This window comes from Akebia trifoliata, chromosome 7 (genome assembly GCF_017979445.1).
Source record: "Akebia trifoliata isolate Shusen 1 chromosome 7, ASM1797944v1, whole genome shotgun sequence".
Taxonomy (NCBI): domain Eukaryota; kingdom Viridiplantae; phylum Streptophyta; class Magnoliopsida; order Ranunculales; family Lardizabalaceae; genus Akebia; species Akebia trifoliata.
Window position 1 is genome coordinate 29,602,443 of NC_141381.1, and position 25,153 is coordinate 29,627,595.

The 25,153-nt window shown below is 35.8% G+C and overlaps 2 protein-coding genes across 4 annotated transcripts in view; one reads left to right on the plus strand and one right to left on the minus strand.

Moving 5' to 3' along the window:
- Nucleotides 1-361: 361 nt before the first annotated feature.
- On the plus strand, nt 362-5,421 carry LOC147398883 (homeobox-leucine zipper protein HAT5-like). Its single transcript, XM_086448222.1, has 4 exons — nt 362-865; nt 1,205-1,338; nt 3,412-3,651; nt 4,909-5,421. The coding sequence occupies exons 1-4, from the start codon at nt 784-786 to the stop codon at nt 5,236-5,238; spliced, it is 786 nt and encodes a 261-aa protein (XP_086304348.1). The 5' UTR covers nt 362-783; the 3' UTR covers nt 5,239-5,421.
- A 2,017-nt stretch (nt 5,422-7,438) lies between these two features.
- The window catches only part of MBD9 (methyl-CPG-binding domain 9), a 30,260-nt gene continuing 12,545 nt past the window's right edge, over nt 7,439-25,153 (minus strand). For all 3 annotated transcript variants that reach the window (XM_086448221.1, XM_086448219.1, XM_086448218.1), the window contains exons 4-10: nt 24,386-25,078; nt 23,240-23,545; nt 20,667-21,002; nt 16,392-16,490; nt 12,982-13,410; nt 8,915-11,275; nt 7,439-8,262 (exon numbers count right to left, since the gene is read on the minus strand). In XM_086448221.1, the coding sequence (XP_086304347.1) occupies nt 8,020-8,262; nt 8,915-11,275; nt 12,982-13,410; nt 16,392-16,490; nt 20,667-21,002; nt 23,240-23,545; nt 24,386-25,078 (4,467 nt within the window). In that variant the 3' untranslated portion in view covers nt 7,439-8,019. The remainder of the gene's footprint in view (nt 8,263-8,914; nt 11,276-12,981; nt 13,411-16,391; nt 16,491-20,666; nt 21,003-23,239; nt 23,546-24,385; nt 25,079-25,153) is intronic.

The window sequence follows — 25,153 nt, forward strand, 5'->3', positions numbered from 1 at the left end:
GTACATGCAGACGTAAAAGTATGTAGGAATAGATGCCTTTTAACTCGTATCTTAATGAAAAGCATATATGATTCTTACACGTTTTCACGTTAGGATGTGCGATATGAGATACAATCTTAAGACCACTTCAACATTATTCTATTTTGTAATGTCCTACTTGAGTCAAAACTTTGTAATGTTTGAATAATATGTTTTAATCTTTACTTTGGATGTGATAAATAATTTAAGAAATTGTGGGTATAACAAGTAAAATTTGAGGTGCCAATAGCAGTTCTCAATAACAAAGGGTATTTTTGTCATTAGAATATTCTCTACTTTGTACCTCTGTAGTCCCACCGTAGCATTATAAAATGCGACCGCCTCGCCTCTCTCAACGTTAGCTGCACAAAACAACGTAACACCAACACAAATGAAAATTTCAGCCGGTGTGTCAGATTCCGGCCAAAAGACCGTTTCAGATTGTCTTCTTTCTCACTATTTCGCATCCTGATCTTTTATTACTCTGAAATCTTCTACAAATCTTTTTTTTTTTTTTCCATTTTTCGCCGGATATCTGACACACTTTTCGGTGGCCGGAACCCTTGTTATCGTTATGGGATTTTGTATCTGTCCATTAGAGACTTCGACAAGATTGCTGTGGAGTAGTAGTTTTTTCCGTCATAAGCCCATGATTTGCTGAGAATCAATCAAAGAGTTCTTTCTCCAGTGAATTTTGTCGGAGAAATCAACGTGGACGTCTCAGGAACTCTCGGACGATCTGACACACAATCACACACGAACACTATGAATAACGGACGCCTTTTCTTCGATTCTTCTCGCCACGGAAACATGTTGGTTCTGGGGAACGGAGATCCCTTTTCTCATGGTGACTTTTTCTTTCCCGTTTTAACCCCGATACTTGATCGTTTGTTCTTCTTGTAGAAAGATAGATATTTTAATTTTCAATCTTAGCTCTTTAAATCTCACTTATAAATTAAATTTCAAGAAGTGGATCGTTTGGATCTTATGCAATTAACTTGTAAAAGCTGTTCGTTTCTTGAAGATCTGATTTTTCTCATTTTTTTTTTTTGGCGATCTATCTCACTAGTCCCATATTTACCAGAATAATTTACCAAAACAGATTTAGATTTTAATTTATTATGAAAAAAATATAAGAATCAAAAAGTTTTTGGAAATTTTTTTTTGAATTTGATCTCGTGTTCAGGTTCAAGATCATTTCTGAACATGGGAGAAACCTCGAAGAGACTTCCCTTTTTCTACTCCTCCAATGATCTGCTCGAAGAAGAATTTTATGACGAGCAATCACCAGAAAAGAAGCGCCGCCTCACTTCTGAGCAGGTTAGTAACTCATCCATGGTTTGACGTCCATTAATGGACGAGACCAAGTTGTCTCAGACCTGTAAATCATTTAACTCGATTTATATATTTATATAAATATACTTCATGGGGATGTTATCATTCTCCAACACTTTGTTTTTCAATAATACCCCTAATCATTTTTATCTTTTAGTGAAAAAGATAAAAGAGTATATTGATATTTTACATACGAGTCGTGCTGGGGTGACACAGTATTTACTGTGACTCTCACAATTCTGACATGGACATATATACATAATCGTAGATGATTTTTACTCGTATCATGAGGTAACACATCTATGGTCATATGCACATCCCACGTCAGACTTGTGAGAATTGCAGTAAATACTTTGTGTCATTTTAACATTTTCCTTTACATAATAAATGTTTGTTTGTATTGATTGTCAGATCATTTATTGTACATAAGATATTTAATTCTAAAGATTAAATGCCCTTAGCATTTATTATGTGAGAGTCATGTATTTATTATGCAAATAAACATTTGTTATATAAAAAAACTCATATACCCTCATCTTTTTCATTAAAAGAAAAAATAAATAGGGTTATTATTGAAAAATAAAAGTGTTGGAGAATACTAATGCACCCATGAGGTCTTGGACGTTAGCATTCCCCTATAAATAATTATAATTTTTTTTTAGACTAATGATTTTGTAACTCAACTTTACAGCGTGGCTCGAAAACTCACCAACGTGTTATGCGCAAAGATTTGTAGATTCTTTTGCTCGGGATACATAACTATATCCCCATGATACACAATTGCAGGTGGCAGGTCAGTTGTGTATCCCAAGGGAAAGAATCTATGATTCTTTGCCCATGCCACGTTGGTGAGGTTTTGAGTCACCCTGTCAAATTGATTTACAAAATCAGCACTCTTTTTTTTTTATATATATATAAAATAAGGTAGCTTATAAGATGTACTCGGCCGAAACTTGAGATGAGTTACTGGTAATCAATCCACAATTGCACAACCAATAATTCTTATTCGTTAATAATATTTATAGTAATTTTATGTGGTAGAAACATTGTTTTTATTTTGGCGAACATTGTTGCACAAATGACACATCAATGAGGATCATGGTTTCAAAATTCGGTTTTGACGTCCTGTCTCATCCATGGACGAGACCAAGTTGTCTCAGACAAGCCAATCCATCTCGGACAAGATAAATCTTTTAATCAATTTAAAATGATTTATTTATACAATAATGATTTTCTAACTAAAAAGTCTTCACTCAGTCAATATTTGGCTGACGTTGCATTGATACAGATTTATATATCTTTTTTACTCGGATACACAACTGCACATCTTGGTTCTGTGTCCATGCCACGTCAGCCAAGTATTGACCGAGTGAAGATTTTCTAGTTAGAAAATCACCACTCTTATTTATATACATTTAAATGAAAAAAACTTATAATTTTTTTAATAAAATAAGGGAGATTAGAAGATATTTGTCATAAAATTATGTTTTGTTAATGTAATAAATAGTTAAATTCTATAATATTAAAAAAAATTAGTTATTTTAATCAAAATCTACAAAATCCCGATCGACTCAGTAGAGATTTTTAAAATATCGTTTGAACATCTCGTGAGATGGTGTGAATGGTGAGATACCGCGTATATCCATCTCGGAGGAGATTTAAAACCATGGTGTGGATACATGGATATACGATGGTTTTAAAACTTGTTTTGACGTCCCGTATCATTCGTGAACGAGACTGAGTCGTCTCAAATGAGTTTTCTGAAACGTTTGATACGTTCCATTCAACAATGAGAAAATGAACATGGCAAGTTTTAAATCTCCTTCGAGACATTGACTTGTCCGTCTATCTTGTTGTTGGACGATATCGAGACAACTTGGGTGATATGGCTCGGTCTCGAACGAATTTGAAACCATGAGATGCACTCAATCATGAGGAAACTACGTAAATCTTTGTGTCGTGTGCTTGCATCTTCAATTTCTTTTTTTCTCTTATTATTGCGGGCAATTATTATTTCATTACAATTTGATATTGAGTTTTTTTTTTCCATTATTTGAGATTCATACGTTGGAAAAGAGTTTCGATGAGGAGAACAAGCTGGAACCAGAGCGAAAGACGGAGCTGGCGAAGAAGTTGGGGCTGCAGCCGAGACAAGTTGCGGTGTGGTTTCAGAATAGGAGAGCTCGTTCGAAGACAAAACAGCTAGAGAGAGAATATGATCTTCTCAAGGCCTCTTACGACTCTCTCTTCTCGAACTACGACACCATTGTCAAGGAGAACGAAAAGCTCAAATCCCAAGTAAGAAGCCGAGATCATTTTATAATGAATTGTGATAATCTAACTACCCCACATGGCAAACTCAATTGACTACCTTGACGTGACAAGTTCGGGAACCGTAGATCTATGCTCCTCGACATACAAGGATGAACTTTCTCATAAATAGGTGTATCTCGAGGGATTTGTGTATCCCGAGGAACACATATCTACAGTTCCAAACTTGTCACATTAGGTAGTCAATTGAGTATGCTACGTGCAATAGTCAGATTATGACGACTCTTTTATAATTGATTAGGACTCTATTTTAAGAATATTTTAATTTACTTCCTTCAATTTAAAAAAAAAATAGACTTACCCACTTTAACAAAGAGTTCGATGAGAAAGAACTGATTCGTTTGAGTACCCATCAAAGGAAAAAGACTCGTCAAACGATGTTTGAAACAGAGCATCCAACTGCTGATCTCTAGGAACCTTTAAAGATCTTTATCAAAAAAGCCATATATCCTTTTTTGTATTTATTTATTATTTTATCAATGATTAACCTCAAATATAGGTCCATATTTTTTTATAGGGTCTTGTTTAACGGGTGCCCCAAAATCGTTTTTTATATTTATAAAATTAAAATTACAAAAAGACCATAAATAAATTTAACGTTTATGATTTATTTCAGATTGAAAATAAAGGTGAATTCAGGTAAATGGGTATGTTTTGGAAAAAAAAATCACTTCATGTCATGGTTTCAAGTCTAGTCTGAGACCGAGAAGTCATCTCGGTATCGTCTATAAACGAGGTGGATAGATATGGCGTCTCAACTATGACATATCTAGGGAGGTAAACGAGATGACTTGGAAATCTCGACCAAGTTAATAAAACTCGGTTGAGTCGTCAATTGGAATTTTGTATATTTTACTTAAAATGATTATTTTTTTAGCATTTAAATTCATATTATCTAAATATATTTGAATAAATAATTATAAATTGAGTTAAATGGTTTATCTCGTATGAGACGAGTCGATCTCGTCCATGAACAAGATGAGTGTCAAACCGAGTTTTAAAACCATGGTTATGTGTGTGAATTTGAAAGAAAAAAAAAAGGGTATGAAGATAAATTCATATACTCATTTGGTAAAAATAAATAAATACCAAAACATGACCTTTTTAATAAATATTTTAAAAATGAAATGCATGACCGTTTTGGTAAAATCCCCTTTCATTAAAGCATAACTCAATAGAAATATACATTATTTTACAATGGGTTTAAGTGTTGGATGAGTGCAGGTGGTTTCCCTAGAGGAGAAGTTGCAGGCTAAGGAGGAGATCGGGATGACGATGATGGTGGTGAGTCAGAAATCTGACCCACCACTTCTGGCCAATGATTATGCTGAATTTGCAGCCATTCAAGTCAATGTAAAGGCCGAAGACCACCTAAGCACGGTCAGTGGTCGGAGCGTCATCGTGGACGAGGATGGTTTACAGTTGGTGGATAGTGGCAATTCATATTTTTCCAATGAGGAATATGGGCCATGCATGGTGGGACCCATAGAAGAGTATGGGCAGCAGCACCAGGAAGAGGAGACTGAGCTAATGGGCTGGTGCGTCTGGTCTTAAAAGCTTCTATCTTCAATCCTTTTTATGTTGTATTCTATGGTAAATAATACTTTGTGAGTCACATTTCATTCCCATAAAGGACTATATATATTTGTGAATTTATGATGAGATTTGCCTATATAGGGATATGTTGATTAATTAATTATAATTGGTAGTTTGGGCAATATTGTCCTTTTATCTTAATTTGTATTGGGTAAGTGAGAGAGTTGCCCCTTAAGATTTTGGTGAAAATTATATCAATAGGGTTTTAAACTTAAATGACTTATCCATCAAGGTCTTCCGACAGGCTAAAATGACCCAAATACCCACCTATTTCCCAAGAAGGCCTTATGTCTTTTCAACCTCTAGTTCAAGATTCTATCTACTTCAACCTTTGAAATTAATTATGAATAGGACAAGGATCAGTTTTTAAGATGAAAAATCAAGGGCTTTGGGTGAGAAGTTGAAGACAAGATTGAAGAGGTTGAATAGTTTACAAGAAATTTAGTTATCCTAGAGGTTTGAAGAAGCTGAAGATGATGGGTTTTGGTATAATCTCTTATTGTCCGAGACGTCAATTATTTGAGGCCTCAAAGATTATCGTGGTAATATCTTTGTTGTTGATATGGTCTCCTTTGTGAACAATTATAAAAGAGTAATTCCAATTAATTCTTATAAAAAACAAGAAGATTGGATAATCATAAGGATGAAGAGACATTTAGTAAACATTTGGGACATACATTTTTTCAAACTAAGGACATGCCCCTTATACTCAATCCTTCTTATAGATTATTGAAAAATGACTTGAATGCCATCATCAATCTCTTGTCAAACCCTTCATTTTTCTCTAAAAAAAATTTATCATCTTCAAACTCTTCAATTTATATGGGAATTTATTTTTGATCTATTGGTAACACCAAAAATTATTACCGACTGTATGTAGGTTTTTATTTTTTTTAAATTAGTTTTACTTTGAAAACATAGGTATCAGAAACAATCACCAAAACATGGAAGGGTATGAGTACCTCTAAATCATCCAAAATAAACCAATAAAATAAGAAGCAGTGGTTGGGTGGGGGTAGTGGGACCAGAATATGGTTTTTTCTTTATTGGTATATAAAGAATGAGGGAGGATCATGGGAGACATTAACACATCACCTGAAAGAGATATGTATGCTTCTCTATCCTTACTTCTGTCTTCTCTCTCTCTCTCTCTCGGTGGGGGTGGGACCCATTACATGGTGGGCACGATGACACCTTGGGCTGTGGATTCCAGCCTGTGCTCGGGACCTCATAGTGCACAGCCATCGTTTTCTAACATGAGACCGAGTAGCAATAGCAATAGCTGTCAAAATTCTCTCGAGAAAAAAAACGATATTGATCGCTAGGATCGGATGTCTTGTTGTCTCGACTCCCAGAAATATTTCGGTAATTTTGAGGTACCCCTCTGGGTTCTTATGTTCGAGCCCTTAACTGAAAAATTCTTTGAACCAACCCCTTCCCTTCCCTTCCCTTCCCTTCTCTCCCCCCCTAAAAAATTAAAAAAACAAAAAAATACCCATTTAACTCCAGGGTTAAAAAATTATCATATTCAACTTCAAGACTCGTCTACGATATTCAGACCTGACAAGGTTGAAAAGTCGAGATCTGAAAAAAAACAGGTCTAAAAGTGATCAAATTAAAAAAAGTTGCCCAACCTAAAGCCAACGGGCCTTGTGAGGAGAAAATATTCAAGGGTTTTTGGCAAAAGATTGAAGAGGAGATTTCATCATCCTTTGTAAGGAGTCAAGGGGGTAAGATGAGTTTGAAAACAGTTAAGAGGGGATCTCTAATTTCCACCAAAAGCTGGAGTGGTACTCAAAATTACCCAAATGTTACAGAGATACCAAATGGTGGGGATACCATCCAATCTTCATGCTCCCTCTTCCTTTGCCAAAGGGTTGTGCCACTCTGGGTTCAAGACCAATTTACCCACCCACCAATAAAACGAAGCCTTCTATCATGAAAAATAATCGGATGCTCCAAAAAACACCATCACACAACCATCAAGATAGAACCTATATGCGTGATTGCCGCCTACATGTTCGAGGATGCATGAATACACATGGAGAAAATACCTACTGAGCCAAGACATCAAAGAAAACCTGTTTTTTTTTTTTTTTTTTTTTTTTTTTTAATATGAACTAATGCTTATCCAAAAAAAGAAAAAGTAAAGAAAAAAGGAGAGAAGGGGACCATGTATAATGAATGAAATATAATTTTGACTACACCTGCTGCTCAGCTTCAATTTTTTTTTTTTTTCTTCTTTTTTTTCTAAATTGATTCCTTTTTCTTCTTTTTTTGTTTAACGTAGAGAAGATGCCTACTTTCTTCTATCTATCACTCTCTCTATCCCAGTCTTCACAAAGCAGCACTCCTGCTGAGGAAGTAAATGTTCAAAATGGGAAACATTCTCACACCCCTCTCTCCTCTTCTTCCCTCCTTGCACTTCTTCTTCTTCAACTCTCCATGAAAACCTCCAAAATGAACAATGCTTCTCAATCCAACATCTGTGTCAGCACGTCAGCTTTATATATACACATGTGGAGGCAGCAACTTTCCATCAATGTCTCCTTCCATCCATCATACATCATCCTCTACACCAGATGGACGAATGCAACACCACAACAGAGTCAGACTACAGAGGGTCACTTTAGTATTTTACAGGATAAGTCGAGCTGTTTCTTCCTGGCATTGCCACCAGGATTGGAACTGATATTTGATTAGATTCCTCACAAAATTGGAGATGCATTCATTCAAAGATCAACTCTCAGTGTCCTTCCTTTTCTTGCCTGATTTTGTATTGTTGTCTGTTGGATGACTTGCATCCAAACCTGGTGGAGTCTTTTCGTAAATTATAGAGGCATCCAATGTGTATATGCGGAGGGCTAAGGAGGAGATGGTGGAGGTCCTGACCGCAGCTGATAATGATGACCAGTACCACCATCCATTCCTCAAGTATTCCGTCTTGATCATGTCTTCGAATACGATTGCTGCTTTAATCATCTGAAAGAACATAGAAAGAAACTGATGAGTTATTAAACAATTATAATTCACAAACAGAAATACTAATAAAAAGTCTGAAATTAGTTATCAATTGCTTGTTAATTTCCATTGAGCACATTTTCTACACAAAGTACGTTAGCCAAGTAAAAGTAGGCAGCAAAGCCATGGTCACTATACGATATATCACAACAAAGGGTGCATTAGACAATAGATTGATGGTTGTAATCATGCAATCAGGTTGAGTTTCTAGCAAGATCTATTTTTTTATTTTTTTTTATGGGTAAGCTGGACTTGAACCCAAGACCTCAAAGTTCTTTGCAATGTGTCCAACCAACTGAGCTATGGATCTAAGCCCTCTACCTAGATCTCTCTAAGAACCCATTGATGGTAGCTTGGTTTACCAGCATGTGTCCCATATTCTTGTATTCTAGTTACAGAGTGTAATCTCTATTTACAAAAATTTGTAACAAAGTGCTCTTCTAAATTTATATGGAAGTGTGAGATTTGATTCCAATTCCTTTACAATGGCAGATAATGTATTTATTATCACAGATTTAATTATAGAAGTGTGCTTTCATGAATATTCAATTCAACCCTGTTGAAGAAGAAATAGAAATTATTTGAAGGCTGAAGGGTACCAAAACCAACTCACCTCCAATAATGACTCGGCAGATTTAACGGAGGCACGCCAGGCACATCTGTTTGAAGAGTGGGCCTTTGATGGTCTAAGTGCTTCTTCAGGGAGTGCAGCATCGATATCAAGTAAATTAATCTTGAGCCGCCTTAGAATTTGTGAAACCTTCCCCACCAGTGGCCTCAATGAAGACCCAGGCACTATGCTGCAGGTACCAAATTCCAGTTCTGGAGTTCTATTATTTAAAGAAGATATTGCATCTCCATTGTACATACATGCTGAATTGGGTACCACAGTTTTTGATGCCTCCTCATCGATGCCACCCCCCACACGTCTTTTGTGTGAGTTATCCATAATATTATTATGATTCAAATTGGTTGCAACCCCGTCTGCTTGCAGCGAGACTACTTCCAGATTGGTGGCCACAACACCAGGTTCAGCATCAACTTTTCGCTTGGTGTCTAAAATTAGTGTCGGGTCATGGAGATAAGGAGACATGGATGGAACAAAGGATGGAATCCCATTTGAACCAATAAGTCCAATTTCTCGCACCAATTCCTTGTTAGAATCTTTTATGATGAACTTGCTGCTGATATCCTCAACGTTAAATGGACACACCAATTCCTTCTTTTGAAATTTACTCAATCTAGAATTGATGTCGAATTTCCCACTGGTATCCACTTCCATGATGTAGTCTCGAGTGGCTTCAGACCTCGTCACTCCCTTCCCTTTTGATGGTTCATCAATTTCTTTGCTGTCATCAGCGGCTAGTGGGCCTGAATTGCATTTTCCATCGTTGTGCCCCTCAAGTTCCACACTAGTGGAAAAGGTTTGGTGACACATGAGGCAATGGTGTCTTGAAGGCCATACAGGTTCCAAGCATTCACACCTGTACATCCGATCTTCATGGGTTAACTTTGCCTTCCTCACTCGCTTCTTCGGGATGTCAGTGGTTTCCGTCTCCAAGCATGGACCATACTTCTTCTCCAGAAAAATGGCAGCCTTAGTGGCAAGAGAACTAGGAGTTACTGTTTTTTCACTATTAGAGGACTTCAACATACTCACTTGTGAGTTGTCATGAGCATGGTTTCCAGCTTGTTGGGAGTATTGGGACCTCAGTCTCTGCAACTGCAAAATGGATTCCTTCAATTCTTTCTCTCTCGCATCACTCTCTCTCAACCATCCAACAAGTTCTTGAATCTCTTCATCAGATTCATAGAGAACACATGAAGAAAAACCATTGCTCGGCTCATATCCATATGAACTGCAATCAGGGGACCCTCCTGGAATCTCACTGCTACCTGGAACAGAACACCTCGAAGTCAAACTGTCTGAAAAGGGATCCTTTCGCTCATTCACTCTCCTCTTTTTCTGAAATGGCATACTCCCATCAGCAACTAAACAAGGACATTTTCCTGGTCTAACCAAAACCCAGTACAGCTGACCATAAGAATCCCTCCCCAAAAAATCCCTCCGCATGGATACTTTCAGAAGTTGTGATTCTATACTAGCAATTGAATCCTGCATAAGTGAAATCTCATTCTTTAGGGAGTTTGCCTCGAGGTTGTAGGCCTGTGACTCATTAACATCAGGTTGAATATTAGAGTTATGGCCAGGGACTAGATGATCGAAGTTTGTAGACCTGACAGGTACATGAAAGGGCAAAGGAGTTTGCGTGTTGTCTGCTGAGAGACAAGAACCCCGATCTTCGGGAGGCAGCACAGAACCATTTTCCACATCAAATTTGTGTTTTCCATTCGAATTACCCCGGATAATGACTTCTCTGCTCGAGTCATCAACTTCTTTTACCTGGGTAGTTTTCATAGGCTGCTCAGTTTGTCTGTTGGATTCATCTCGCCTTAAAGAAACCATACGGGAAAATAGATTCTCGAGTACTAGACTATCATCCGCAACTGAGGACGCAACTTTTGTTTGACTTCCAGAATCAGAAAGCTTCACATTTTCACTTCGATTACCATTCCAATGTTTCTCTGAAATGCTTCTAAAATCAGACCAGCACGGATGCCTATTCTCCTCAGGAATGTCCTCTAGCTGTAGCACATTACCAGAGAAAGCCATGTGATTGTTGTGTTTGCTATTCAAAGTCTGCCGCTGCCCTGTCCACCTACTATGGTTTGTAGGCACAGTAGCTGTCTTGTCTCTTCCAGCCTCTCCAAATCCATCAAGCAAGATTATGTTGTCCTTTGTGGTTCTTGTGGCCAAGAAATCTTCTTTGAACTTTAGATTTCTCAATTCTGTAGCAAGGGAACGTAATTTCTGCTGTAAATCAGCTGAAGTTTCAGCACATTGGTCAAGGTGTTCACGAATGATGGCCGAGTTCAGCACCTCATCACAGAGAAACTTAAGCAAGAAGATCCTCTGCGATCAAGATAGAAAGAAAAATCATTCAACTTGATAAGGAAAATAAAATTCTAATCAGAAAGAGCTCAAAAGCAAGATTATTTCTGGCACTTTCATCCAAAAAGAAAAAGAAATCTAAGGGCATTCACTATAATGAGAATGTCCTTCGATGTTTCTGAACAATTAATAGAAATTCAAGAAAGAACTTATATAATACTAATTATGTGAAACCAATCCTCGTAGTTATAACAAGTTTATCTAACCACCCAAAAAACAAAACAAAAAATTTAATAATAAATAAATAATAACAATAATAAATAATTAAAAAAAACAACAACAACAACAATAATAATAATAAAAAAATAAAGTCCCATCTTTCCAAACACCATAGTTCCTCTACAGAATGAACGTGTAGGGAGATATTATCACCATTCAGAATTTATGGGATGATGCCAATCTCCAATAGTTGGGATTGAGATAAGACTTTAAGGACTACATGAGGTTGTATAAAATTATTGTGAGACCTACGGTATTGAGCTAGCAACAATTAACCAAGTTTAGCAATTATTTGTATCATGAATGAGAATGGAAGAAAAGAATCCAAGTAATGAGGTAACAAAAAAATGAGTTTCTGAGAGATCTAGCACTACATATCATCACCATCATCGGTCCTAAAAATATGAGGCGCCATAAACATAAGAATATGGTGATTGTCAATGTTATATCATGGTGGACTACAAACCAAATGAAGGTATTGGATCATAATCGACATATTGGCTAAATAAAATTTCACCATGCAACCAGAGAGCAGTACAAAAAATAAGAGAAAATGACTGCAAAAACCTAAATTTTGAAAATATGTACCAAAAAGTCCCTTCTGAAAAAATATGGACTCTTTAGTACTCACTTTATCAAATATTAATCTAAAAAGGATTTTTGAATCAAAAATGTCGTAACTACCCTTTCAAGGATTTTTGAGGTTTAAAGTAACGTGTTTACTTGAGAATATTTGAGGTACTCCTGTGTTTTAAAATTAATGACATGCCCCTTGACTATGGTCATCTCTTACATACCAATGAAAAAAAAATCCTTGTTATCTCTTCCCAAAACTAATCTTTAACTCACATAGATGATGATGATGACTACAACAATGACGATGATAATAGAGATCAGTATGGTCATCATCATCATCAAACTGATTTGGTCTATGTATATTAGATTCATTAAAATATATAAATAATTTTAAATAAGTAAAACATAATTTTAAAACTCAACTTCAATGTTCATCGAATTGATCAACTAAAAAAGCAAGTCGACTCAAATGAATTGAATAAAATTATATTGAATTTATGAATAGCTTTTAATAAATAAATAAAATTATTTTTATTTTTCACAAAAATATTAATAAAAAAAAAAATTGGTCAAGTTTTTTATTTGACTCTATTTTTATATCAAACCACTTTGCAAAGTTTTTAAAAGGGTATTTCTGGTATTTTTCTAAAAAAACTTCAATAAAGACGCTCAAGAACACTTGAAACATCTTTTATTCTTTACTAGGGGACTAATCGGTACATATTTTCAATAAAGAGTCCTTTAGAGTCATTTTCCCAAAAAATAAGGAGGTGAGGATGAAAAAGACGCTCAAGAACACTTAAAACATGGTTGGAGTTTAAGTTTCAGTGTATAGAGAATATATGCTGACAAAGAGGAGCCAATAGACATACCTCCTCTACACTGAACTCCCAATACTCTTTTACTTCCATTGTGGTTGCTAACCGGTTTAGCGCCTCTGAGAAAACAAGACTTTCCTCTCCCTGATATCTCTTTCGCCGACGTCGGTTAATGACTTGAGTGCGTTTTGATGCATCTTGGGTCTTACCTTGACCAGTAACACATGAAGGACAATACCAGTTTCCTTCCGGGATCCTTGCAAGTGGAGGATTCAAGCAATAAGTATGATACTCAGAATCACAAGTATCACATAACAGAACACTTTCATCATCTTTATCGATGCCACACACTTTGCAGACACCGTCATCCCAAGGAGCTTTGGGAATCTCATTTTCACAAACAATAACATCCTTCAGTTCCTTCTTCACTCCTTCACTCTCAGAATTAACATGCTCCCTACACTTCTGGACAAGAGCAAGCACCTGCATTGGAAAATGTCCCAAGTTAATTCTCAAGCCAAGTACACGGGGAATGCTACAAGATTAAAGGGCAATTGATGAACAGGACTGCATTAGCAATTTCAAGCTTGGTGAAGTATTTTTAACCATAATGAAAATGATGCTTTACATTTCAGTTGCTACTAATCCACAGTTAAATACAGGATACCAAATGGATAAAACTACTAGGATTGTTGGTAACCCTTCACAATTATGGAGCCCAGGTCCACATAAGAACTGTCTTCAAGGCCAGGTTCTATTGCCCTTGGTGTTGAAAACCTGTTCCTTTATTATATTAATTCTATGAAAACCAGGGTTTGTAGTTTTCACTTTCCCCCCACATAGCCTCACAAATTTGAACAGCTAAAATCTACTTTCAAAGCCAATCGGACTAAAACAAAGTACAATCCTCCTTCCCTTAGTTTTTACGTGACCTGTGTCACCTCTAGTGCACACGTTAGGAATGCAAGCTCAGCAAAGATGTGAGAAAAGAATTTAGGACACGGTTAGATAAGCCAAAGGTGAACATGTTTTCAACCTTATTTTCTTGAAAGCTAACTAAATCTCTTCTCACTTTCATTTTTCAAGTTCTGACTACCTTCATATCCTCAGAACACATTACCAATAATAAAGCAAAGAAAATAGGGGTAACAAGACATTCACTAGTGAGGACTCTCAAGTCCTAACAACCAAGCTCAATGATAATCATCGAAGTAGACATGAACGATGGGCACCGTCCTATAAATTGAAGGCATCAACTTCATCCCACCTCACTAGACCAATAAATAGAATTGAAGTCCAAAAGGCCAAGTAAGTTCTGAACAGTAAATGATGATGCACCTCAGATGTAACCACATGGATATAAAGCCTTTAATATAAATAGCACGCACAACATCACCTGACCTTGAGATGATCCCTTCTAAATAAAGTTAATGAGGCCATGGATATAATGCCCATCAGATTAATTGTGCCTACATTTTAATGAGTAAATGACAAGGTAAACAAAGCCATGACTTTGGGTTGATTCCTTATATCAACAGCTAATAATTATAGCGTAGAACCTCCCAGCCTAGAGATGACCAGTGAATGTTCCAAGCAAATAAACGACCAATATTCTTAGCGGTGAGACCTACTTTGTTTGTGGGAGCAAATTATAAATCCTCTATCCTGATGATCCTTTTTAAGATAAGCTAGCTTTGATAGAGGCCTCCACTTTTATCAAATACTTCTATAGATTGCTTAATTCTTTCTTTTCTTGTTTTAACCTTGGAATATTACTTCTTTTCTTTTCTTTTCTTTTGTTTTTTAATTTGATCGATGATTCAATGAGTAAACAGTCCGTTGAACATTCCTTCATTCAAGATTAGATAGCAATGAAATGATTTAATTATCATATCATTAAAGAATAATTGGATTCTGGGATTTTGTATTTAGATGTGAATATTACTTCAGGTTGGGCCCATTTCAAATTATCAAAAGCCAAGCTGGGTCCTATTCCATTGACAACCCTAATTGTATATAAGCTGGTGTTGCCGAGATAGTGTTGTACTCTTTTTTTTAAGTGTTATAGTGAGGCTTTTCTGTTTAAGAGAAGGTCCGTGGTCAATGCTATTTGCAAATGACAGTCAGTTGATGAGGCTAGAGAAAGGGAGTGCAGAACTAGAATTCTAGAGACCTATTTCAGAGTCAGAGGGATTTAAAACAAGAATCATTTAATTACAACTTCAAAGCTCTTCAGCTCCCAAATTTAAATGCATGTTGACTAAATGTCAGATTGTACAGTATTTTAAGATCACATAAAGTCTGAACTGCACACATGTTTGTAGGACAATTATATCCATTGGATAGTATGTATACATAAATGAACCCTGCTTACACATGAGAAGTTTCCATCCAATCCAAAGAGGAGGTGGGCTTCTAGAGTGCTATGTGACCGACTTGTCCCAATCAAATTAAAAGGAAAATTCTACATGACGTCAGTAAGTTATGGTTTATGGAACTTTATGTTGGGCAATTCAAAAACAATATATTCATAGATTGACTGCAGCACACATCGGGATAATGAGATGGATGACAGGAAAACTAAGAAAGAAAAATATGAATGCATTGGTTGAAAAGGTAAGTAACCCATAAAAGAAGGAAAGTCAATTGCGATAGTTATAAATTATAAAAGGGTAATCAGAGAACAAAAAGGACGTGGATTGAGGCATTGAAAGAAGATATCGCGCACCTAAATTAACAAAGACACAGTTTCAGACATAATTAAATGGAAGAACATGATTCATACAGCAAACCCCAAAAAATGTAGGATAAGGCTTTGACAGTGTTGTAACAGCAATATTAGGGCACTGTTACATCAATTAAACCAGGAAACTGTATTAAAAAGTCATATCTACAAGCATCACCATCCAAGCCATGTAAGAACTAACAAATATGTTAGCATTGAACCCCAAAATATGTAGACCAGAGGATGATTGTTCATGCAATCTAACTTTAGGTTTAAAAAGTATCCAGTGTGTAGACCCCAAATTGGATGATAATCAAACATTGGATTAACATAATATGCTGTCTCTCTAACACACTATTTGCTTTCTGCTTGTAAAACACATATACGACCTAATACTTATGCATCACATTTATCAACTCGCATGCATGCCTGAGCAAGCAAGACATTTTTATGTGCATCCAAAACACTTCTAAATTCTATCATATGTAAAGTCATCAAAATAAAAACTAGAAAATGAAGTATTTATGAAGTTTGAGAAAATCAGACCCATAGGTATACGATTTTCCTAAAGTTGATACCATTTCCACAGAACACCAAATGTAGACGCATATCATACATAAATTTATGCAACATTACAAGTACTACCCATATCTAACTAGTTGATGTAACTACATAACAAGAACATTACAACAGGACACTGAAAAAAAGGAGGAAAGATTACAAGTAATATGAAACAAACCTCCTTTTCATACAACAATTCGAAATTCTGGGATAATGTTTCAGCCAACTCCATTAATTCAGGTCGATCCTTATAAGCAGTGCGTATATTATGCCAAACCTACCAAAGGGAAGTAAGAGTAAGCAATCTATAATGGATTCCAACCTTTCAACTTTTCATCCACAAGCAATTCTCATGAGAAAACATCAAATTTATGAAGCTAACTACAGGACAGAAGGGAAAAAAATGCAGTACACAAAGAAATGAAGCAACAATTTGAACAAAAGCACTAACAAGAGGACGCAAGCAAGGTTATTATTTTTTTTCTTCTTTTGCTAGGCAAGGTTGTTTTTGAGAAGGAAAAGAAAATGGGGATGGGAACAGGAAGAGGTCTGAAATGAGAATGAGCTCATTTTAATCAAGAAAAAATCCATCATGTGGAATTCTAAAAACCAAATTTAGAAGCTGGTCAATCACAGACAGAGATGGCACACCATTAAACTCATGCTAAGTAAATTTAGTTAAGGGCTAAGGCTACACAATATATGCATCTTTCTAATAATGTTTGGAGTCAAGGGTTGGTCTACATAATGAATATCTCAGAATATCAATGAAGTTCTATGGTTCCGTTTTTTTTTTTTTTTTTTTTTTTCCAATTTGGTGCATAACAAGAATTTTTAGTAAGAAGAAAGAAGGGGCACACCCTGCATGAAAACCCTGTTAACAAAAGTTATTCCTTAGAACTTTTTGAGAATGCTGGCCGATAGTTGAGAGACAACATTGCATTACAACTACCTTATCGAAGGTGCCATACTTGTGTCAAAGCAGGGTTTGTAAATTCAAGGACATGAGAGAGACCAATCCAATGCCAAATAGAAGAACCTGGCATTGAACATACCATTATCATTCCTCAACCACAACCACCTATCATCAATTAAGGGAAGTTTATGATATAAGCAATCGAAATAGCAACAGAATCTATCTCCCAATCGTTAAGATTTCACATGAAGCTAAGTTCCGATGATAACTTGCTGCCATTAAATCCCGCACCAGATGGGTTCTTGCTACTAGATAGAGCGAACAGACATGAGGATAAATCCCCCAGGGGAACCCATTGCTAACCATCCATAACTTAAGTGTTAAGTAATCAGCCCATTCTAAACCTTCTCCGACACCTTTTTTCTCCTTTTTAATAGCAAATACGACATGACAGGAAAATAGTGGATAACCTTGTCAAAACCCCCTTGAAATCACAATGAAATTGGATGAAGACCTACTCACTTGCCTCATACTATTTTTTTTAATAAGTCAATTGCCTGCAGTATATGACCAAACATCTAGAGCCCATGGGATGGGCTTTGGAATAACAAACCCGCATCAGTTACATCCAGCGCCTATAGGAGATCTTTTTTATTGTGGTATCCATAAACTTTTCTAGAAGTGGTCTTCCTATAGCTTTAGTTTCTTTTGTTTACTATAGTCTTCAAGAAGTTTTGTTTAAGTTTCTTATTTAAATAAAACAGTAACAGTGTCTTATCCAGAGGGGTACTATTTTTAAATTTTGAACTGTGTTAGAAGTTTTATTTTAAAGGAAAAAAGAGGCGGTGTCCAATACTGTCATGAATACATGCGACCTCTTCAATTCCAGTAGAGAAGTTTGTTGTTCCTATTGCTGCTGTTATTTTAAAGAGATCCGACTCCCTTTTGTTGGTCGGTGAGGCTCCAACTAAAATAACAATTGCTGGTGTAGTTATACCAGGGAGACTTCTAGCCAGTGTGAGAAATTATATACCATTCTTTATTGCATATACAGTAAGTTTTTAGAGCTCTCATTGAGTTTTCACCAAAAAATTCCTGGACCTCCCACCATCTATTATAGCTTATTTTAACGTTCCTTGGTGAACACTACCCCCAATTTTTGTTCTACCCTATAAATCATTAATCTTAGATAATGCTACAGTCCCATCCAACATATTTTCAATCATAACCTCCAGCCATTGCGTAATACATTGAACCCAAAATTCGGCACAATAAGAGTCCAAAGTCACATAATCTTCAATAAACCATACCATCGAAACATTACTGCTGCCCAAAGGAAAATCTTAAAATGCATTAGCCTAGGCCAGTAGAAAAGGCACTGACCACATATGCTTAAAAGCGAATGATATTGGGCAAGGGAATGGATATTCACCTTCTCCATCTGCTTAGAAGCATAAATGATATTGGACTCCATTGCCAAAGCAGAATAAATAGATTCTGTTCTTGGAAACTCTCCTTGCAGAAGCTTATACATGTTTCCACTAGTATAATTTTGCTACTTACCAAAAAAAAATGAATGAGATGTTCTTTCAGCATTTTAGGATTTTTTTTTAACCATGTTTAGGACGGTTTTCAAAGTCATATTTTTCCTCTCAATGGCAACTGCTATGGAAATTCCTCCCTTTCACGGTTCATGGGGGCATTTGGAAGGAAGGAAAAAAAAAAGTGAGCCTTTAATTAGGCCCTCTCAGATGTTATTCAAGTCAAAAATAGGTATATCCGACCTTGAATCTGAAAGAATATTTGATATCTGAACTCAAATTTGAAATCCGACGAATGTTATAAATCAATATTTGAATTCGAATCTGATAACCTTATCACATATCCAATTATATCTGATTCGTCTGAGTTGTAAATTGGACATGAGATTCGAATTGAAGACATGCCCCCCTTGAGCTCAGTCTTCTATGTTAGACTAATAAAAATGACATGAATGCCCTCATCTTCAACCATAGCCAAAAACCCTTGATTTTTTTTTTTTTTCTCAAAAACAAGTCCTCTTCAATCATATTCAACCCTGACATCCTATCTACTGCAACCATCAAACCTCAAGGCAAAAAAGGAATTTTAGGGGAAGTAGAAAACAATGAAATTTTGGGCAAAAGGAATGAAGAATGCCCTCGTCTTCAATCGTAGACGAAGACCCTTGATTTTTTCTTCTCAAACCAGTCTTCTTCAATCATTTCATCTTCAAAACTAGTCAACTTCAACCTTAAAATTCTATCTACTTCAACCTTCAAACCTCAAGGCAAGATAAGATTTTTGGGAAAAGTATAAGCCAATGAAAGTTTGGATAAAACCTGAAAAGGTTTCTATGAAAGGGGCTAGCAGGTTGAAAATGATGGACTCAAGATAACGATGAATAGATTGAAAATAATTTACCATGGAGGTTTAAGAGTTTCAAGTTGACAGGCTTTGAGACAAAAATCAAGGATTTTCTAGCTCAAGGTTGAAGATGAGGGAGAGAGAGAGAGGACTTACCTGGAGTGATCGGCGGGACAGTCACGAGAGAAGATGACGTTAGAAATGGTAGCTTATGCCTAATTCTCAAGCCCCAGGTGGAGACTCGTAAACCTAAGAGTGAAGAGACTTAAAGGGGAAAAATTCTTACGTTTTATTTTACATATATAATAAGATAATATTTATGTGTTATTACAGATCAGATATAATTGGATTTGATATATCGATATCTGAATTCGGTTCTGATGAGCATTCAACTATCTATAATTACACTTATCAAAAAATATATAAAATTATCCGAATCCGATATCCAAAATTTTTGGACAACATCCGATTTTTCGAATTTGAATCTTCAACTATCCATTGACACTCCTATAATGGAAAGAGGCAGATTTCTTGATATTGGGTTTCCATCAAAGAGCTTTTCATTAAGTGGTCCTCAATCTCTAGAAAGTTTATTTTTCAATCGATTTGATCCCCTGAGAGATCAGAGGATTGCTATTTCAGAACTTCGTGTAACTGATCTTTTTATTTTTTATTTTATCTAGTCTATCCTTGAAAGGTCATTTTGACCACGTACAGTATCTCTCAAGTATTCCCTTTGATTTCTTCCAACAATATCTCTATATTTATCACCGATTACATGAATCTAACCTACTAGTGTTGTTATTTCTATGAAAAAAAATTGATGTTGCCTTCCACAAGCAGTCTTTCTTCTACAAACTGGTTGATCACATCACAAACAAAAGGAATTTATCTCATGTGTTTCACATGATTCTAGGTCGTCGTTTCAACTTCAAAGCTAGTTTAATGGCAAATATGAAAACTTCAATAAAATATATGGGAATACAAAAAAGTATGCCTGAAGAAAAAGCTTAGGGGCAACTAAAAATTAATATACCTTATATAAACCGTACAAGGTCTAAAACGGAAAAAAATAATAAAAATAAAAAAGGGAAAACTTCATGGTCATGGAAAAACCTCTCCCAGATGAACCTAACAGAAATAGCCACATACCTCACGAACATCTTCAAGGAAAGCCTCGTGAGATCCACCATAGACACCAACAGATAATCTCAAATCAATGGTCCTAAAATCCAATGGACGAGAAACCATGCCAGGAGATCCAAGAATACCCTCATCATCATTATCATTAGGGTTCAATGATGTCGTTCCCAACAAATTGCAGAAAACTCGGTTTTCATCTGCAGCAACAGCATGACGTAATACACTACGACACTGTTTCATAATTATATCAGATATAGTGTTAACAGTCTTTCCCTTCCTAACTTTGTCAGGTTTCTGTTGCAGACCTTCTCCACACACATCTGCCAGAACCGAAATAACAGCTTTCTGTACCCAATAAAAAGAAATCAGAATTCAGCTCAGGCCAACTATAACAGAACTCAGTTACCCAAAAGAAAATAACTAAGTTTGATGAGTAAAATAATACAAATTCGCAACTGCAACTTACATAGTGCATTAAAGGTACAGAACAATTCCAAGAAAGAATTGAATGTTCATATTTCACAGAAAGTAAAGAACTAATACAAGACTGCTTGAAAGTTACATAATTGATGATCATGGAGAGCAACCAATGAGGTAAAAATGAGTGGTGAGTTTTGACCAAAAATAAAAAAAGCAATAAAACAAATGTTGTTACATCATCTCTAGTACTTAAAATAAATGAATTACCAGATGTAATTTTATCGACTAGGTAGAATAGGCTAACAATTTACTAGCATTAAACTTAAAGAAACCAAATAATAGCAATAAACATCATTAAAAAAAAAACATTTCATGTTTGAGAAAATCAGACTACATAAAAAGTTAATGCATGCCAGTAGTCCAAATTTTTAAATCTAACGCAGGACATTATTATGTTTCACTTAAAAAAAGGGTCACCTATTTTTTTTTTTTTATAGGTTAAAAAGTGGCACCTATTTGAAATCTAAGAGAAAGTAAATATGCAAAGACACTTCACAATAGAGAGTGTCAGTGATCAACCACTTAAAGACAACATCGTGATCGTGGTCGTCATCACCACTGTCATCCAAACCTAGTACCAAACCGTTGCATCCACTACTCTGATGGAATTCCGCCATTCAATTCCATTAACAGCTTGGCTTTTCGCTGGGGTTTGTACGTTTAGATCATTTCTCAATACCTCAACCACCATCCTCCTTTTAAAGCTAGACCTCCACCCATGTACTACTTTCTTACCGGAGCCTTCAATGGATTATAAAATTTCCAACTTCCAAACAATAGCATAATTTAACATGCTTTAACAAAAGGTGTGCCTTATAAATTACCGAGAACAAATAAACAAAAGAAATGTTAGAAGTGAGGTGCAGTTTTTGGATGAGTGCACTCCAATATTCTCGAAAGCTGCGAAGGTCTGAGAATACGGATGATGCCATAGTATCAAACAATGGTACCGTTCAGTATATTCAACAAAAAAAAACATTGCATATCAATAAAGAATGATAATTGTTATGCTTTGCTACACATCAATACAACCTAAAAACAGAATGTTAAAGCAGTTAAACTGCTTCTATAACCATGTACTGAAAGGGAACACAACTTCGCTTTCACTGATACCAATATGCTATGATAAATCATGGAAAACCATACATGCTTAAATAAGCTAAACATATCATTTTTTTTTGCAATAATACTAACTTTTCTAGCATATCCTTACTATTATAATTAGAGAAGGCGGAGTAAAAGTGGTTCAACACCAAATTTCTGAATCCCAACATTGCCCCCACCTTTATACCAAACTTCACTATTATCAAAGTCAATTGCGTCAAAACAAATGAAATTACAATCCCTCAACCCACTTAACCACATTAGTTTTCTAAAATTACAACATTCTTTTATCATGTTACCTTCAAAATCACCTTAGTTAATATTTTAATATTTTAAATTACCTAGAAGCCGTTAATATATAAAATTAAAACCCTACAACTTTAGTTTTTTTTTAAATATAAAAATTATTCCTTTAGGATGTTATCTTCAAAATCACCTTAGTTAATATTTTAAATTACAAAAAGGCCCTTACAAGTTACAATATATTTATTAAGGTCCATGGGCCTAACTCAACCTCAAAACCATGGTCATATGGTGAGGGTTGCCTTCTCCTTATATGCCACACGGATTGGGCTCCCATAGGCGATGTGAGACTATCGTTCTAACAATATTAAATGATAAATATGGTATGAAATTAGATTATCTATTTGAAATTTTTTATAATTACTTTAAAATTTAAACATCCACAAATCCTAATTTGTGTAATGCATATATGTTTGCACATGCCACCCACTAGCATAGTATAAAAATAGTTAAATAAGAAGATCAAAGAAGCCAAATTTGAAGGATGTGAGGCCTGCACAAACATATTTCAGAGTGGTGTACCACCAAGGAGTATAAACATGTCTACCATCACCAGAGTTAACAATAAATCAGATGGCACATTTACTATCACCAGTAAGTATAAGCAACCAAAAATAAGAATATTTCCCATATTTATTTAGAAGGAAACTTTCACAAACCAGTTTAGCACACAATAAATTCAATACAAAAAGCACCTTGGTAGGCCCTGATGCATTGCCCTTGTACACTTCCTTACTGATCGAATGTTCCAGGATCTTCCTTGCCCACTCCGGTGGATCCTTCTCCAAAGCATCATATATACACTTCCTAATCCTGGTTCCCACATTAGTGGGTAGCTTTCTCACAGGTTCCAGCAGCTGTGCCCACTCCGGAACACTGGTTCCATTCCCACCAGTTGTTTCACATGCACCAATTGCATCGGAGTCTTCGTATTCCATAGGCCAAACAACATTTTCTCTCTTCAAAGAACCACAAATTTGCTTCGTAGCCTCTGCAAGCAGCTGAGAGACACATAAATTAGTACACCTCTATTCAGTATAGGTTTTTTTGTTAGACATGACCAGAGTTCTAACTACAACTAGAAGTGACAAACAAATATAGTCATTATAAATCTGAAATCTCATCCAAGATCAATATGGATTTATTTTAAAAAATATAGAGGAACTACTAATCAAAAAAATATGAAGGGAATCTGGCAACTGGATAAGGTACAAAAAGGAGCTTTTAGACATATACAAGCCAAAGTAAATAATAAAAAAGACCTTTATGCTTCCCTCAGACACATGAACTGCAATATTTTGGATCCAAATGGAATAGATAATGTAAAAGAACATAGAAGCAAATTGAAAAAGGTGAACTTGGGGTTTGCACGAAATCGGATATATGAAAGGAAAACAGATTCTAAAACCTGACACAGTACACAATAAATATGAATAGAAATGAGTGTCAAGACACACATAAACATTCAGGGCAAGTACTTGCATAAATCCCTTTCCTTCATTAAATACATAAAATCCATCATTCCTTTTTTCCATGGAAAATGCAATGACAAATATAGAGAAATTTTGACAAAAAGGTGGACCAAAAGGAATAAACATGCCACACTGATATGTCGACCTCAATTGAAAACAAGTCCTTCCATGCAGAGAGGGACATGAGGGGCGAGGACGAAGTGATCTCCATTACTGAGAAAATTTTCTACCATTTTTTATGTTTTAGAATTTTCAAAAAATACAGGAGAAATTTCCCTTTAAGAAAATGGTTTTTTGGAAAAATTCAAAGCTTCGATACAGGACCTAATAATAAAATAGAGCAGAATAAAAGAAGTGGCCCAATCTTACCAAGGCATCTGCTTCCATTCCAGCCACTCCAGTTAGTGAGCCACAGAGCACCCCACCATCACCTTGTAAGCAACGAAACACTTTTCCACCTTCACGACTAGTAATCTCTGCAGAATCAAGGTTATTGTCCATTGATGAGATGGCTAAAATGTATCTGCGAGCTAATTCGGGCCAAGTCAATTCATTAATGGGGAGCATATCAATCTTTGACTTTTTCATAGAAACTGAGTTTTCAACATCTTTCTTTCTCCCTCGCCTCGATTTTGATTCTCCAGCATCAAAATTAGGATCTACAAATGCAGCAACCCTGGTTTGTAGCTCACCTACTAACACTTTCAACAGCGAGCTATGAGCCTTTGTTAAAGCCACACCTGTGCATCGACTGTAAGTACGAGATGCCAACCTAGCCTGTGAGGCTTCCTTCACAGATTCTGTTTCTATATTAATGAATCTAGGTAGATTTTCCCCAGGAACCGTTGAATATGATTCGCCACTTGGAGATAAGGTATGACCAATTGTGGCATCACTTCCTTCTGAAGTAAGGTCTCTATTTTCCTGAATTTCTTTCTCCATTTTCTTGAGGAAATTTGAACCGTCAAACCAAGGATTCATAAGTTCCTCTTCAAGTTCCTCGAATGATACAGGTTCCTTCATACCCAAAATCTCATAGAAACGCCATAAAAACTCCCATACCTAATAGATATAACAAAAACAATAATATTATCGAACCAAAGCATATACTAATAATAGATGAGATCAGCATGCACA